We start from the raw sequence: 18,648 nt of genomic DNA, 5'->3' as shown, positions 1-18,648 counted from the left end.
GGCTCTGGCGTCCATTATCTGGGTCGGAGGTAGGCACTAGGCAGCGAGGGGCGGAGCTTCAGCTCCTTCAGGCGACACGCCCCCCCAGTTATTCTGTGGTGTGGCAAACTTAAAACTCGTTTCCAGGTCCACTTTACAGGATCTTTAACAGCATTCTCACAATAATAATAACTAGAGAGGGTACAATTTCTGGGGAAAATGTAGGGTGTGCTTGCTTGCGTCGGTTGCACAGGGGTCCGTTTTTTAATGACATTTTTACAACTGATATTTCTGTATATTTTATATAAAAACGCATACTTATTATTTATAAAGATTACATAGATTTAAAATCTTTTTTTTTTTTTGCTGCTCATTTACAACTGAAAATACGAGTGTAGAATGAAATAGATGTCTTCTCATTTCCCCAGCAAGAGGCAGCCTCATAGTTGAATCAAAACTAATACATTTGGCAGACCGGTGTAAAAATTGACCTAATCTCTATGATTTAAACGTCCTTTTAAGTTTTTCCCTTCTGGTGATATTTTCAGGCATTTAGCCTACTCATATTGCATTCATTCATTAATAAAGAACCCCCTTTGAAGATTATTCTACGACGTTACCGGCAGTAGAAGATGGAATCGCGATTCAAACAGTAACATCTGCTAACTGAAAATATGCCCCCCAAAACGTAAATAAGCCTCACAATTATTTCGTGGAAAATCGCTCATTCATAAAAAGCTCACTGGTAGCGATCATTGTCAGTAACAACGCAAAATACGACATAGCCCTTTGTGGAGAAGCTGCCCCGGTAAATTGTACTACAACAGTACAGTACTAGACTACTGCTGTGTTCGTCTTGTTAGCGATTGCGTTGGTTGAATTGGATTTAACGTTCCGTTGTACGGTTTAGGCTGAAATTAATTATTTTCATGAACAGATTGACAAAGTTTAGGCTGTGGCAATGAAGTTCAGGTTAGTAGTTAGATATACCTTTGATTTAAGTAAGGGGAGTGCCGAACATGTTCTGTCGCCGTTTGACTTCCTAAACAGCTGTGTAGATGTTTTTGTAGTGTCTCGCGTAGGCTACAGCGTTGCAGTGAGCAACACTGGTTTAAAACCGCAGGTAATGATAATTTCACCAACAAATCGTTTCGGCCTACTTGTAATGTAATGTCATAATAAATCCTACAACGAAAATTTGTGAGGAATGTTTATTTTAACGATTGAAAACAGATGCATCGTAGACCACTGTAGTATGTGTTGCCCGGGCAACAGAGGCTAATGTCATGAGGCTAATACTTCAGTGAAATAGTAGACTACTGTTTCCCGAAAGTAGATATACTTCCTTAATAATATCATCTTATATTGTACATTACACATCACAATTGTGTGTCATATCACTAAGTAAAATTAGTAAATAGTTATCACCCTGGCCTCTTTGCTTGTGGCGTTTCTGCAGCTGCCTTGCAGTAAAGCCATAGCAGGGCTCTCAAGTGTCACGCATTGAGCGTGACAGTCACTCATTTCGGTCTTTTGTCACGCACTCCCGCCACACATCGTATCTCTCACGCGGAAAACTATATTTAATATGCCGCAGCGCACAACCGAAATTTCTCTGGCCGCGCCTCTCTCACTATGGAACCGGCAGGAATCAAGCGCGTCTCCCCTGGAGTTCTTACTCAAGCCTGCCACTTATCACCCAATAAAAAAAAAGAAAAGGTCTACACAATAGCTAATCAGAAAATAGCACTATTGCTGAAGCAGCCCTAAATTTAATCTCAGCACCCCTAAAAATAATAATAATTAAAAGGTTCATGAAGAAAGGGACATCTTTAGTTTTTTCATTCATTCAATATTTTGCATAATAATACATAAATGTATGAATTGTTATCCAGTGAAATTAGGGATTTATAGGAATGCAAACTCCTCACCTTTTTGAAACCAAAATAACCTACGTTCGTGGCTGTGGCCAACACAGCATTTTACCCGTGCTTCCCAACTTTACAACTGGCTCTGGAACCAATGCTATACAAAAAATGTCTTAATGGTTAAAAGAACATGACATTGTTTACAAGAGCACAGATTCTACATAGATCTAGCCTCTCAATTTTGCTCTCAAAGTGCACCAGATTCATGCGTTTAATTTTAAAATTTAATACATTTTCATCCGGGGGAATGCTCCCCCGGATGAAAATGTATTAAATTTTAAAATTTTGTAGTTTGCATGCCTGTTATTAGCAAGGGGGTTTTGCACTTTTGCAAGGCACTGTATTCATGTCACATTGTCATTGGGGGCTGAGCACCCCTAAAGGTCTGATCCTAGAATCGCCCGAGTCTAGGCGTAGTCATATTTTCATTATCACACGATGACTGACATATTGTCACATTATAAACATATTTTTCAAAATAGGCTTAATAATTTTATTAGCACTAAATACATTTAAGTGTTTTGCGATGTTTTTACACTTTCATGTCATACTAGTACTTTATCATTATATCCTGGCCATGGATGCATTAATCATTGCTGCCTTTCAAAGATGTCAGTTAAAAGGAATTAATTAATTAATTTTGAGGGGGGGCTGGGGGAGGGGAAATGTCACTCTTGCCTGTCTTCAAAACTTGAGAGCCCTGCATATAGTTTAACTTACAGAAACAAGTTATACCTTAAAATGTAGGAAAATGTGTCCTCTTTCAGCCAATGTAACTACTAAAGAGCTCACATTTACAGATTTTCAGCTATGAGCCTTGAAGCGAGAGCAGCCTTTCAAATTCTCTCACTAACTTCAATGGAGAGGTGGGTAAAATCCGTCAGAGAAAGCAAGAAGACGATTTCGAAACTGCCGGTAGAGACATATTTCTGACCGCACAGACATATAAAGGACATCTCTAGTTTCGGCAGAGTCTTGGGTCTCGGAAAATATCCTAATTTTATTGATTGGACGTGTAGTTTTGCGTCTAGGTCAACTTGTTTGAGGTGTGGATGCTAGGTAAATGTTCGTTTTTCTCTCTGCCTAGCTCGTTAGCTATCACAGCTGCGCCATCACCGTGGCAACCAAACAGACAAGCACCATGAACGTTTTTGAAACTGCCAAAGGAGTTGGCAGACACAAAGGATATCTATGGTTTCGGCAGTCTTGGAATGAAAAACACGTAATTATGTGGGCAATGTAGAACAGCGGACAGATTCGATATTTGATCTTTTGTTAGTTATGGCCATTCTAGTGACGCTACTGTCATCATGGCTGCTAATAGAACGGCGAAACCAGGTCACATACGGTCTAATAACTATCATTCATTACCTAGCTACAAACAAATGCTTCGTAACTGAAGAGTATTTACTTTTTATTGGCGATATTGACAACAGAGGTTAAGGAACTTGTCTTTAATCAAAAGATGGTTTCCGTTTTCAATTTGAAGCAGTAGATCTAGCTCATGTAGGACATTTTCCATTGCATCCTCTCTCTAGCTTCACGCCTTCGGTTATTATTCAAGCCTACGGTGTTAATATAGTCTGTAAAAATACCTCTTTGACACACTTGCAAGAAATGATCCGCTGGTTAGATGTAGCATGATCTTATTATTTAAGTATAAAAAACTCACCAGGGACAACGACAACATTGGCAACCCTGCACTATGAATTATTATTTTGATGTCATCTTAAATTAAGTGTCTGAACAGGACTGGGTGTGCAGGCACACATGATTAGTTTCTCCTCCGTCTTGAACCTGAAATCTAGATTCTAGGTTAGAAATGTTGCCAGTCTGTTGCCAATGACCAACGGTTGCTACGTTTTTCCAGCAAGTTCAATTCATTCCAGTGTTGTCCTTTTACCTTCAAATTTGTTCAACCCAGACTTCAGCAACTGGTTTTCTGCTAAATTTTCACATTTTCCTGCAGCTCATCTTTCTGAATTTTTGCCCTTATTGTTTTTCATTTTTCGTCTTTTCTTCTGTTTTCTTCTGTTTTCTGCCTTCATCTTGCTCCAGGTCCTTTCAAAAATACCTTTCACAGCAGTACCTTCCAACTGCCAGTACTTTTGCATTTGTCTTCTCTTTTCTGTACTTTTCTGCCTTCATCTTGCTGCAGGTCCTTTCTAACATACATTTAAGGCCTTTTGAAACTCCAGCAAATAATTTTCGGCTAATTTTTTTAATTCTTCAGAATTATTTATCTTTTTGCATTTTCTTCTCTTTTCTGTAGTTTTATACCTTCGTCCAGCTCCAGCCCCATTCAAAAATACCTTTCAGGCGCTTCAGCTTCTAACTTTCTACTACATTTTCAAAATGTTCTGCTTTTTTAGCATGGTCAGCTATCCCCATTCAGGTTTTCAGCATTCTCACTGCTGTTTCGCAGGAACAGCCGTTTCTAGTTATTGTTTATTTTCGCACCCCTTCGTCAATATTTGGAATACATAGACAACCTAGGTGTCAAAAGTTTAGTCTTGGTAGCGATTGAGTTGCTAGTATTTTTATTTACGTTCCGTTGCACGGTTTAAGTAGAAAATTAAGTTTTTGTGGCAAAAAGTGAAGCTAACGGTGGCTATCTTGCTAGCCACAGTCAATGACGCTACTTACGTTACTAAAGTCACGAAAACTCGCGTGACTACCTCTAGCAGAACATTAGTTTAGCAACTCGTTAACTTCTGGGAGATAGCCACCTACAGGAGGGGTCATGGGGGTCGGGTGCAGTGTGAGACGGGCGGGGGCCTTGGCGGTCCAATCCTCGGCTGCAGCTGCTAGCTCTAGGGATGTGGAACGTCACCTCGCTGGCAGGAAAGGAGCCTGAGCTGGTGTGCGAGGTAGAGAGATTCCGGCTAGATATAGTCGGCCTCGCCTCGACGCACAGCATAGGCTCCGGAACCAGTCTCCTTGAGAGGGGCTGGACTCTCTTCCACTCTGGAGTTGCCCTTGGTGAGAGGCGTCGAGCTGGGGTGGGAATACTTGTTTCCCCTCGGTTCGGCGCCTGTACATCCGGGTTCACCCCGGTGGACGAGAGGGTAGCCTCCCTCCGCCTTCGGGTGGGGGGACGGGTCCTCACTGTTGTTTGTGCTTATGCACCAAATGGCAGTGCAGAGTACCCACCCTTTTTGGAGTTTCTGGGAGGGGTGCTGGAAAGCGCTCCTCCCGGAGATTCCCTCGTCCTCCTGGGGGACTTCAATGCTCATGTGGGCAATGACAGTGAGACCTGGAGGGGCGTGATTGGGAGGAACGGCCCCCCTGATCTGAACCCGAGTGGTGTTTTGTTATTGGACTTCTGTGCTAGACACGGCTTGTCCATAACGAACACCATGTTCAAGCATAAGGGTGTCCATATGTGCACCTGGCACCAGGACACCCGAGGTCTCAGTTCGATGATCAACTTTGTAGTCGTGTCGTCGGACTTGGGACCGAATGTCTTGGACACTCGGGTGAGGAGAGGGGCGGAGCTGTCAACTGATCACCACCTGGTGGTGAGTTGGCTACGATGGGGGGGGGAGGACGCCGGTCAGGCCTGGCAGGCCCAAACGTAATGTGAGGGTCTGCTGGGAACGGCTGGCAGAACCCCCTGTCAGAAGGAGCTTCAACTCCCACCTCCGGGAGAGCTTTGATCATGTCTCGGGGGGGGGGGGGGTGAGGGGGGGGGGGGGGCAGGGACATTGAGTCCGAATGGGCCATGTTCCGGCCCTCCATTGTTGAAGCGGCTGACCGGAGCTGCGGCCGCAAGGCAGTCGGTGCATGTCGCGGCGGTAACCCTCGAACCCGGTGGTGGACTCCGGAGGTGAGGGATGCCGTCAAGCTGAAGAAGGAGGCCTATCGGACTTAATTGGCTGGTAGGACTCCAGAGGCAGCTGATGTGTACCGGCAGGCCAAGAGGAACGCGGCTTTGGTGGTCGCGGAGGCAAAAACCCGGGCATGGGAGTTCGGCGAGGCCATGGAGAATGACTTCCGAACGGCTTCGAAAAGGTTATGGACCACCATCCGGCGACTCAGAAGGGGGAAGCAGTGCACTGTCAACAATGTATATGGTGGGGATGGTGCACTGCTGACCTCGACGGGGGACGTCCTGGATCGGTGGAAGGAATACTTCGAAGACCTCCTTAATTCCACCAACACGCTTTCCGACGTGGAGGCAGAGTCTGGGGACATCGGGGGGGGGCCCTTCTATCTCTGGGGCTGAGGTCGCCGAGGTGGTTGAAAAGCTCCGCGGTGGCAGGGCCCCTGGAGCCGAGTGCACCAGCTGGGCGTACGCCTGGGTGTAACGCTACGTCCGACATAGAACTGAAAGTTACGACTAGCGCACCAGTTAGACTTAAGCCCTTTATGTGCTGCACCTGGGTGTACATTTTACGCCTAGTGGGGAGCAGGCGTAAGTTGGAAAATCGGACTAATATCCATGGTAATTATAATGTACAACAGTTTGATCGCACATGCAGCGCGTCTTGTTTATAGGCAACATATGGAAAGGGCATTAAGGCGAGAAAAAGTTGTCCGTGATCGCACAAATCCACTGTTAATTTTTATTGGTGATCGATTTCCAAGCTGATTGTTTCTGTTTGTTTGTGTTGATATTATTACATTTCCCTGTGAGCACGCTTCTATTCTGAGTAAACAACTAGAAGTTTTCTAATTCCTCTATCAGTAAAATGTATTTTCCTTTTCTTTCTTTTTAAAATCCATGGCTTGTTTTGAAGGGAGATAGGCTAGCTAAGTGCGCTTTGGATAGGCTCTTAAATGTGTTGCTTGGCAACGATCGACGCTTTCGCATTTTCACAAGGACGCGCATCTTAAAACCAGGCGTAGCTATGACCGTGGTCTGTCAAGCTTGGTGCACTCGGTGTAAGTCGGACGTAACTAAGACCGACGTAGGAGTTAAGACCAACTATTTTACGCCCAGCTGGTGCACTCGGCTCCTGGGGTGGATGAGGTCCGCCCGGAGATCCTTAAGGCTCTGGATGTTGTAGGGCTGTCTTGGTTGACACGACTCTGCAACATCGCGTGGACATCGGGGACAGTGCCTCTGGACTGGCAGACCGGGGTGGTGGTTCCCCTCTTTAAAAAGGGGGACCAGAGGGTGTGCTCCAACTTTAGGGGGATCACACTCCTCAGCCTCCCTGGGAAAGTCTATTCAGGGGTCCTGGAGAGGAGGGTCCGTCGGATTGTCGAGCCTCGGATTCAGGAGGAGCAATGTGGTTTTCGTCCTGGCCGTGGAACAGTGGACCAGCTCTATACCCCTTGGCAGAGTCCTGGAGGGTACATGGGAGTTCGCCCAACCAGTATACACGTTTTGTGGATTTGGAAAAGGCGTTCGACCGTGTCCCTCGGGGGCTCATGTGGGGGGGGCTCCGAGAGTACGGGGTACCGGATTCCCTGATCGGGGCTGTCCGGTCCCTGTACGACCGGTGACAACGATGTTAGCTACTTAGAATAGCTTGTTTCAAGGGGGTTCAGCTTGTTTCAAAGGTGGTTCTTAAAGATCCTGTAAAGTGGAATTAAAAACGAGTTTCAAGTTAACCACACCACCGAATAATTTGTTATTAACTAACCATCCAAATTCGAATGAAAAAAAACCGACAAGTATGTTAAATTAGGCTTTGAAATCGTAAGAAAATTAGCAGTCTTCTCTGTTCGAGACTGGGGTGGCGTGTCGCCTGAAGGAGCTGAAGCTCGGCCCCCTCGCTGGAAGGCGCCGCCTCTCTCAAGTAAGCTACCTACGACCCAGATAATGGACGGTATGTCAAGCCGAACAAAACAGTATAGAATTAGAATGTATTTGTTCAATGAGTGAAACATACAGATGCATATAAATGAAATATTCCCCTGAGCTGTAACACAGGAGTAAACATTTACAGTAGAGACAGCAGACAGTGAGCTGTCCAACTACTTCTAGCACATTAGCTACCATTTCACCAAAACACCATCATTCTACACCGAGTAGCCTAATATCAAGTTAGCGGTTTGCACTAATTATAGCAGAGATACCTCTGGAAAAGTTATCTAGTATAATTATAACAAGCACACAGAAATGAGTGATGAACTGCTGGCGGCAGTGGATGGTCCAGGTGCGACCGGAGGATGAACGGCCGGGGGGGCGATGCTCGGTACGGCTCCGCGCTGCAAGTGTGTTGGTGAACCCCGTCTGTGTCTGGTCCATGTTAAAACTGTCCGCCGTGAAATGGTCAGTGGCGCAGAGGCAGCTGTTGGAGTTTATCCGAAGCTTTCCATGAGCGTGGCTCTTCACAACATCTATCCACCTAGTTTTCCTTTCATTATCAACAGGGAACTTAAATGGCGTTGCAGCGCAGCTGGAGTTCTTGCATCCAGGGAAGAGGCAGTTGCGGGTGGTGGGAGACATCCTGAAGCTTGCTAGCTAGATGATTTAAGCTACAATAATAGTGCAGCAGGAGGAGCCATTCAGTGATCTGACGTAGATGGGGCGAAATGACGTAGATAGGGCATTTTTTGGCTCCGCCCATTAAAACCTGATCGGAAAACGGAAGAGAAACTGTTCTTCGGTCTAACTCAACATTTCAGTGCGACAAAGTTTTAGCACTTTGCACATGCTTTCAGGAACTCATTTCACACATATAATGTACGTAGAAGCAAAACATGGAATTTACTTTACAGGATCTTTTTAATGAACGAATGCAATATGAGTGGGCTAAATGCTTGAAAATATCACTACTGTATAAGGGAAAAACTTAAGGTGACGTTTTAGTCATATAGGTTAAGTTCATTCTACATTTACAGTATATTTAGTCATTTTTGCAGACGCCCGTATCCAGAGCGACTTACAGTAAGTACAGGGACATGCTACACTTCACTTTTTGTATTTAGAATTGTACATGAGCAGAAACAAATGTGGGCTAAGCGATCTTCATAAATAATAAGCAGGCATTTTTATATAAAATATACAGAAATATCAGTTGTAAAAATAGCAGTTAATAAACGGACCCATCTGCAAGCAAGTACACCCTACAATTTCCCCAGAAATTGTACCCTCTCTAGTTTCTTGTGTTCCTTCACATGGTCTACTGTAATGCAATGGATATATGTACACACACATGCCTGCAAACATACACACACACACACACAAGCATGTGTGCACACACACTCACACAACAACTACAGGTCCAAAATCATCAGCGAGACAAATACAAATTACAGAGCCATGGGGGGAAAGGGAGGCATGACGACAACTCAAATTCACAGGATTATATTAGCCTAAAGAGTCACTTGACTGCATCATCACTCTCTGTTCGCACAGGACCACATGTGCCTCTGTTCAGAGAGATGGGATCAACTGGATCCATACATATCCATTTCACTGTCAGTTTCCTCTATAGAGTAGGGGATTGATGTTCAATTTAACTGTTCTCCTCACCAATGCATTCTGGCTGAGTTCCGCTCCAGGTCAGGTTCTCCAGACAGGTTCTAGTGGTAGAACCCAGGATGTGGTAGTTCTTACGACACCTGAAGGAGATCTTACTCCTAACCTGAAATAGAAATAAACATATTGTAACTCAGGTGAATTCATAACATATAATCTGTTTCAAATCTCTTCATTCAGCCTCTGCAGTCTTGTGTAATTTAGTTTTTTATAAACTAGCTATGTGGACGTAAGCATGCTCACAAATTAACAGTGTTCTTACCTCAAAGCCTTGAGCTAGGACAGGCATGCCGTTAACAAGAGTTCCGGGATCTCGACAAGTGTTGTAAGCAGGGTCTATACAAACAAACTCACATATTACAATTCCAGCAAATCTGCAATGTTGACACTTATATCACAAAAAATACAGTGTCTACAGATATCATCAAAGCGGTGGTACCTATGCAGGACGGCTGTATGCCACTCCAGGTGCTGTCCGCTTGGCAAAGTCGGAGGGCAGAGCCCACCAGGAGGAAGGGGGCCCGACAGTAGAATCTGACTTCTGCCTTGTAGGTAAACTGCTTCCCCTCAGAGTAGCCCTCCGCAGGTGTCCCTGGGTCTCCACACAGCACCGCTTCAGAGCATACATAAACACAAACACACAAAAATACAAGGCGAAATTTCTCATGATACACAGTTCTCAAGTTCCAGTCGAATGCACTATGCTCCTCTGTTCTCTCTCTCTGACAGCATGTCACAGGCTTATGATCAGGGCTGCAGGCCCCACTGCCAGACCCTGCCTATGTAGCATGTAATGCTCATGTTATGGCCAGACCCGACTGCCCCTGCTGCAGGGAGCAAGTAAGGAGCTGTTGATGGTCTTTGTGCATTCTCCCAACATGTCACAACTGTCTGGAAACATGTCAAGGGTGGCTGGTACAGGCTGTGTTTCTTTGAAAACCAATTTAGTTGTTGTAGAGTTGATGTATCTTAATCTTGAAAGCTCAAAATACATATGGAAGATGGTGTGGAGGAAGTCAACTAACCATCGCTGGAGCATGACAGGTTCTGGGAACATTGAAAAGAAGGATCTCGGCCTGGCTTGGAGCTTACTTACGTAGACACTGGGGGATCTCTCCGCGCCAGGTGCCATTGCCCTCGCAGGCCAGGACTCCTGGGATGGACAGCTGGTAGCCTTCGGAGCAACTGTAGGACACACTGGAGCCCCAGGTGTGATCAGAACCCTCCACCCTTCCATGGTGCACAGCAGGAGGTGCCCCGCAATGGATTACTAAGAACAGAAGTAGGATGTGAACAGAACACAGTATGTTGACTAAAACAACCATGCAAGTAGAACGTAAACCTGGGAGAAACACAGTGTGTCTCTATCAAACATATACATACTTTATGGAGCAGCTACAGTAGCTACTCCCTGTTTCCCAACTCCTCACTGCAAACTGGCTACATACTTCCCCTGATAGGATTACACTCTTGACATCTTACTGCTCCCGTCTTACATTAGACACCCAGAATACCTTTTGTCTGTCTGTAACTGAATTATTTTGCTTGCTACGCCAAACAAGATGAGGATTTGTTTATATATATAAAAAATGCATTCTGAGATCTTTTGATCTCAGAATACTTAAAATTCAGGGAAGTTGTTGTGATGTATTTATACTTTATAGGTTCCTCTGTTTTCATCTCTACAAGCAGTGCAGGAGATGAAGCAGGAAGCTCTTATGATCTCATGCTGGCTTTGTCACCTTCAAAAAAAAAATCACTTCAAAATTGTCACAACCAAAAACCTTTCATTAATAATGAGCAGAATTGTGAGTGGAAGCTCACAATCTTAACAGGAGAAAAGTAAATAATTGACTTTTGTCCAAATGCAAGGTGGGATGGCAGGTGAAGTGCCTCTGAGTATTAATGGGACAATGATCCTAAGAGGATTAACAGTAACAGTGATAAGAGGATTCAAGTTCAGGTCAAAATTATTAGCCGCTAAAGAGATATGGAACATTTTCCAAAAATTCTGTCCAATGGTAACATCATTCCTAAAACTTTACAAAGTAAAACATATATCAACTAGAGAGGGTACCATTTCTGGGGAATTGTGAGGTGTGCTTATGTTCGTTGCAGATGGGTCCGTTTTTTTACTTAAATTTTACAACTAATATTTCTGTATATGTTAAATAAGTTTGCATACTTATTATTTATGAAGATTGCATATCTTAAAAAGCACACATTTGTTGCTGCTCATTTACACTTCAAAATACTGAGAGAGAAGTGTAGAATGAAACAAGGTTCTCTTCTCATTTCCCTTAGTACAAGAAGGAATGGTGATAGGCTATGTGGCAGCCTCACATAGTTAAAACAGATAAATCAAAATTAAGAAATTGGGCATCCTGTGTAAAAATGGCCCTAACCTATATTATGACAAACTTCACCTCAAGTTTTTTCCTAATGATATTTTCAAGCAATAATATTGCATTTTATTAATAATCTTGAAATGTATTTCTGGAAAACTGTCTATTATAATAAGTTTACTAGAAGTGATCATTGTATGTCAGTAACAACGTCCCTGTCTGAAGACTAAGGGGTCATGTGACCGGCTATGCGCTAGTGGCGGAACCAGACTTTTATATATGGGGTGGCAAAGGGATGGCCAGGGCTACTTCAGGGGGTCCACAGACCAAGACTGAAAACGTGTGTGTAACCTTAGCCTGGCATCTAAGCAGTGTAAATTATTCACATGATTGCTGATGAGAATTTCAAATTCATTTAAGCCTGAGTTCTTCAGTGTGGCCTAGTATGGTCCACAAGGGTTACTTTAATCAAATTCTACATTTACTATGACTTGTCTTTACATCTGAATTGCAACTCATTTCTTTCTTACACACACTGTACTGTTTTCATGAATATATAATCTCAGTGTTGGTTACGTGTGGCCTACAAACACAAGCTAAACTTGGCATGTGACTGACTGCCTAGTATGCTCTGACCTGGTGCCTGTAGCCTTGGGGAGGGAGCTGCTCTGAGGTCTTGGGGTGGTGTAAGGACTGGGATCTATTTCCACCTGATCCTGTTTGCTCAGCTTTTTTGAAGAAGTCTGCTATCTTACCCTTTAATGTTTGAAGTGAACCCTAAGCAAAAATAACATGTAGGCCTACACATCCAATTACCCACATTTGAGTCCAATCTCAATCTTAAACATATCCCCATTATTATCTTCAATCAACTACCAAGTTACAAGATCATGGCTAGCCCTACTCTGAAATACGTATTTCAAACAGCCATAGGCTACAATAGCAAACAGGGTAGCTATTTGACTACAGTGTTAATCTATTGTAATGTTAATAGATTGATAAGGCATGATCTCATCAAGTAATCTTAGCAGTTAAAGTACAAAAATAGTGTAGCGACCCACACCGAAAGACGTGTGTTATGTTAGGCTGTTAGTTGTTTGTTTACCAGTAGTGTTCGCGGGGTCCGACATCAACCTGCTGTCTGCTAATCACGGGAATACCCAGAATGTTTGGATGCCGGGCATCCTGGTGGTTGGTGAAGGGGTATGAAGGGGGGTTGGGCAGGGGGGATGGAGCATTCAAAGTTAAGGTCAGGGGGTTCATCAACGTTGATTAAGGAAAAGCGAGACTTATTTCGCCAAGTCTCACTTACTTTAGCGAGAGTTCCGTTCCATTAAGGTGGCTTATTCTAGTTCTAGCTACGTAACCAAGGTAACTTATACTTCGGAACTAGCCTGATCCGTGTCAGGCTAAAAGTCAAGACAGAGCCTGTTTAAGGATATTATATATATTAGACCAGGGGTGCCCAACCAGTCGATCGCGGTCTACCAGTCGATCGCGGGCTGAGTTGCAGTCGATCGCGAGAAATGTTGTGTCACTCGTTGTGTGTAGCCTATTTCTACTGTTGTGTAAAATACATTAAAACTTTCAACTTAAACATCTTAAATAGGCACAATGAATTGCCGATCGTGTGAAGCAGCAGTGTGTAGATTTGTAGCCTACAATAGTAGGCTATATCAGGCATAATGAAAATAAAATCTCACGCGCTTCTTTCTATCTGTGCATGCAGGGTATGGTTACTAGGTTGTAACTAAGGACTCGAAAGGGCGCGAGAAGCTAGACTAGAGCAAGTGGATAGGCGCTACTACCATGGCAGAAGCTAAAAAATCTAAAACTTAGCATTTTCATTCAGAGTGGGAGGAGGATTATTTTTTCGTGTATTCGAATGCAAAGTCCATCTGTCTTATCTGCAATGCAAACGTGGCTTTACCAAAGAAAGCTACGATACAAAATTCCCAGCTAAATCACCTCTGCGCGTCCGAAAAGTCCAGGAATTGAAAAGTCAGCTAGCAGCACAACAGTCCGTTTTTACCAGGCCCAACACCAAAAGTAAGGCTGCAACCATAGCATCGTATCGTGTCAGTCGCGTTCTTGCAAAAGGAAATAAATCTTTCAAGGATGGTGAGATTGTGAAAGAAGCGTTCATGGAAGCCGCAGATGTGCTCTTTGCCGATTTTAAAAATCGAAAGGAGATTGTGTCTGCTATTCAGGACTTGCAGTTATCAAGAAATTCTGTTACACGGCGATGCAAGGGAATGGCGGAGGATGTTGAACAGCAATTGAAGAATGATCTTGACACGTGAGGGTTTCTCTCTCCAGTTCGATGAATCCACTGATGCTGTGGACGTGGCTCAACAGTGTGAATCCTTCCCGGATTTCCTGACTTATCATTGCATAATTCACCAGCAAGAGTTGTGCGGAAAGATTTTAAACATGAAAGACGTGATGGATGTGGCTAACAAGATTGTGTGTTCTGTTCGGGCCAGGAGTCTGCAGAGGCAATTATTCCGTGCGAAGCTGGAGGAGACAGGTGCAGAACACTCAGATATGCTGCTGTACACAGACGTTAGGTGGCTCAGCAGAGGTAAATTTCTGGAACGGTTTTCTGAATTGTTGCCCGAAATTAAAGAATTTCTGAAACGTTCAAACCATGCTGAATATGCACAGCTAGAAGACAGTCAGTGGCTCTTGGATTTAGCCTTTCTTACCGATCTGACCGAGAATCTAAATAACTTGAATCTAGAGCTGCAGGGTAAGGAGAAACACATCATGAACATGATCAGTTCCGTGAACACGTTTAAAAGCAAGTTACATCTGGTATCAAGTCGGCTGCAACAGTGTGATCTGCGGAACTTTCCACACATGGACACAGAACTTAAGCGTCAGGGCAAAGACTGTTCAGAGCTTGAGAGTGCACGTTATGATGATCAAGTGCAGAGCATCTTGTTAGAATTTGACAGGCGCTTTACTGACTTTGCATCCATTGAGCCTGTTGTCAGTTATCTCTGTTTTTCATTTGGGGAAAATATAAATGTGGATTGTATAACGTCCAAAGTGGCATCACTCTTCAACCTGGATAGCTGTGCTATTGAGAATGAGATCCTCACACTGAAAAATGACATTGAGCTCAAATCCAGAGCAACACCTGACATGAATGTCCAATTCTGGAATCTAATGCAGAAAGAGAAGTACCCCAACCTCAGAAAACTGCAAAGAATTTGACTGCACTTTTTGGATCAACATATTTGTGTGAGTCTGCCTTGTCACATATGAAAATCATCAAGTCAAAACACAGATCCACCATGATTGATGACCAGCTTGCGGTCTGCTAACGGCTGGCACTCAGCTCCTACTATCCGGACTATGAGAGACTAGCTTCCTCCTCTCAGTGCCAGAAATCCCACTAAGGTAGCGAAATACCACTTTTCCAACTTGAATTAGGCATTGTATTATTTGGGTTGTTTGTCTGTTGTGTTGTTACAGTCCAGTCCTAGGCCTACTTGTGGTTATTCTTTGCACCATGCACATTCACATTTACTTCAGTAAATTCATTATTATTGTTAAAACGTTATCTATGTGTCAGAAAACAGTGTCAAACAATAAATTGTGGCTACTCGACGGCTTTCGTTATGGCTGGGTATAATATCTATGCCTCTCGTGTGCCCTTTCAAAGGCAAAATGGTCAGCAGCTCTTCTTTTACAGTCAGGTCGTCAAAAACCATTCTAACGAAAACACATAGTTGAGCCACGTCCACAGCATCAGTGGATTCATCGAACTGGAGAGAGAAACCCTCACGTGTCAAGATCATTCTTCAATTGCTGTTCAACATCCTCCGCCATTCCCTTGCATCGCCGTGTAACAGAATTTCTTGATAACTGCAAGTCCTGAATAGCAGACACAATCTCCTTTCGATTTTTAAAATCGGCAAAGAGCACATCTGCGGCTTCCATGAACGCTTCTTTCACAATCTCACCATCCTTGAAAGATTTATTTCCTTTTGCAAGAACGCGACTGACACGATACGATGCTATGGTTGCAGCCTTACTTTTGGTGTTGGGCCTGGTAAAAACGGACTGTTGTGCTGCTAGCTGACTTTTCAATTCCTGGACTTTTCGGACGCGCAGAGGTGATTTAGCTGGGAATTTTGTATCGTAGCTTTCTTTGGTAAAGCCACGTTTGCATTGCAGATAAGACAGATGGACTTTGCATTCGAATACACGAAAAAATAATCCTCCTCCCACTCTGAATGAAAATGCTACGTTTTAGATTTTTTAGCTTCTGCCATGGTAGTAGCGCCTATCCACTTGCTCTAGTCTAGCTTCTCGCGCCCTTTCGAGTCCTTAGTTACAACCTAGTAACCATACCCTGCATGCACAGATAGAAAGAAGCGCGTGAGATTTTATTTTCATTATGCCTGATATAGCCTACTATTGTAGGCTACAAATCTACACACTGCTGCTTCACACGATCGGCAATTCATTGTGCCTATTTAAGATGTTTAAGTTGAAAGTTTTAATGTATTTTACACAACAGTAGAAATAGGCTACACACAACGAGTGACACAACATTTCTCGCGATCGACTGCAACTCAGCCCGCGATCGACTGCAACTCAGCCCGCGATCGACTGGTAGACCGCGATCGACTGGTTGGGCACCCCTGGTCTAATATATATAATATCCTTAAACAGGCTCTGGCTTGACTTTTAGCCTGACACGGATCAGGCTAGTTCCGAAGTATAAGTTACCTTGGTTACGTAGCTAGAACTAGAATAAGCCACCTTAATGGAACGGAACTCTCGCTAAAGTAAGTGAGACTTGGCGAAATAAGTCTCGCTTTTCCTTAATCAACGTTGATGAACCCCCTGACCTTAACTTTGAATGCTCCATCCCCCCTGCCCAACCCCCCTTCATACCCCTTCACCAACCACCAGGATGCCCGGCATCCAAACATTCTGGGTATTCCCGTGATTAGCAGACAGCAGGTTGATGTCGGACCCCGCGAACACTAGTAAACAAACAACTAACAGCCTAACATAACACACGTCTTTCGGTGTGGGTCGCTACACTATTTTTGTACTTTAACTGCTAAGATTACTTGATGAGATCATGCCTTATCAATCTATTAACATTACAATAGATTAACACTGTAGTCAAATAGCTACCCTGTTTGCTATTGTAGCCTATGGCTGTTTGAAATACGTATTTCAGAGTAGGGCTAGCCATGATCTTGTAACTTGGTAGTTGATTGAAGATAATAATGGGGATATGTTTAAGATTGAGATTGGACTCAAATGTGGGTAATTGGATGTGTAGGCCTACATGTTATTTTTGCTTAGGGTTCACTTCAAACATTAAAGGGTAAGATAGCAGACTTCTTCAAAAAAGCTGAGCAAACAGGATCAGGTGGAAATAGATCCCAGTCCTTACACCACCCCAAGACCTCAGAGCAGCTCCCTCCCCAAGGCTACAGGCACCAGGTCAGAGAATACTAGGCAGTCAGTCACATGCCAAGTTTAGCTTGTGTTTGTAGGCCACACGTAAGCCTACACAAAAGTTTTTTTTTCAGAGTAAGCCTCACTTTAAAATGTTGGTTGTTGATTCATGAGTGTTCTTGTTTTGATGGCTGTGAGGTTGGGCACCCCTGTATTAAACATTCTCTGGTCAAGCTAAACTAAAATGTGTTGCAAATAATTTCAAACTGGCGGAAACAGAATCTCAAAAGACAGTTCCGTCGAGTAAATTCCTGCTCGCAAAGCACTTTAGTCCGTGTTCGGAAACGTTAATTCAGAGTTTTTGAAGTGCAGACATGAATGATTTACGTGTTTACTTCACCTCCAAAAAATATATTAATTTAAATAAACAAGTTAAGAAATAATGTCACTTTAACTGTTTTCAAAAGCCATTGGTTAATTGACATAAAATAAGGCCTTAGAAACTAAGCAGAGCCTCTAGACAAGTTACAATCAATTATGACGTATCCGTTCTTTGACAACCCTGTGGTGGATGAAGGTGCTCAGATTATACAAAGACAATTATCCCACCAGCCCCAAGGGTCTTCAGAGACAGTATGCTTCCCTGACCAGTATCTGTGGAAGAAGTATAGATTCAGCAGGCCCAGCATAGTTTATCTTGATAGTTTTTATTGTAATTCTTAAAAGATATATAGGCTACATAGAAAAACACTTTAGCAACTCTTAAGGATGGCAATGAACACATAAGAGCAGCCTACCATCCTTTGTAGAAAGTAATAGAAAGGAGAGTAGTAGACTATAATAGTAGAAAGGAGGGTAGTAGACTGCAGTCTATGTAGGTAGGCCTAGACTATGTAGTCTGCTGGAATCACACAAGGAAGCAAACTCACTGGAGCCAAGCCTTGACACTGTTCAGTCTGTCTGCATCTCTGTGTGTCTTTGCATGTGGGACATTCTTGAACGGGCAACTATGCCAGGAAATATGAAGGTTATACCTTGCTCCAAAGCAGTACCTGAATATTATCATCAGTTTTTCAGGTAATCTTGAAACACAAAGAATCAAGGAGACTTTTTATTCAATTGTATAAAGTGTTTTCATTGTTTAAAGTAGCCTATATGTTGACAAGCCTCTATATTACCTCTCCTTCTGGCTTCCCCAATATTATAGGTGCAATATACTGTCCCCATGGAGGCCCACTGGAAGACTCAGGGAGCAACTGCCTGGTGCCCCCATGGTTGAAAAAGTGTTTCTAAAATGCCCTCTAGAGTGGCAAAAATTAGACCAAGTGCCCTACTGTCTGCCATTCACATTGTGAAATATGCTTGAGTGCCCAGGATGCCCCACGCGATAAATGACAGTCTGCCCTCTATAAATGTAAAAACATGTCTTAATGAGTTCCTTTATAGTAGAAAAAATGTGATGCAGTACCCTATAAGGTGCCCTTACAATGGTCTAAATTTTACTGTTCCCGTGCCCTTACTTCCA

At 43.5% G+C, this 18,648-nt stretch overlaps 1 protein-coding gene across 1 annotated transcript in view; it reads right to left on the bottom strand.

Annotated features, from left to right (window-relative positions):
• LOC134022079 (CUB and sushi domain-containing protein 1-like) overlaps positions 1-18,648 on the bottom strand; it is a 522,528-nt gene that overhangs the window by 25,835 nt on the left and 478,045 nt on the right. Inside the window, exons 60-63 of the mRNA XM_062463297.1 lie at positions 10,442-10,615; positions 9,785-9,958; positions 9,608-9,681; positions 9,340-9,451 (exon numbers count right to left, since the gene is read on the bottom strand). Coding sequence (XP_062319281.1) covers positions 9,340-9,451; positions 9,608-9,681; positions 9,785-9,958; positions 10,442-10,615 — 534 coding nt within the window. The remainder of the gene's footprint in view (positions 1-9,339; positions 9,452-9,607; positions 9,682-9,784; positions 9,959-10,441; positions 10,616-18,648) is intronic.

Source organism: Osmerus eperlanus, chromosome 6 (genome assembly GCF_963692335.1).
Source record: "Osmerus eperlanus chromosome 6, fOsmEpe2.1, whole genome shotgun sequence".
Taxonomy (NCBI): domain Eukaryota; kingdom Metazoa; phylum Chordata; class Actinopteri; order Osmeriformes; family Osmeridae; genus Osmerus; species Osmerus eperlanus.
Note: the sequence above shows the minus strand (reverse complement) of the source record. Positions and strands in the feature narration are given on the sequence as shown.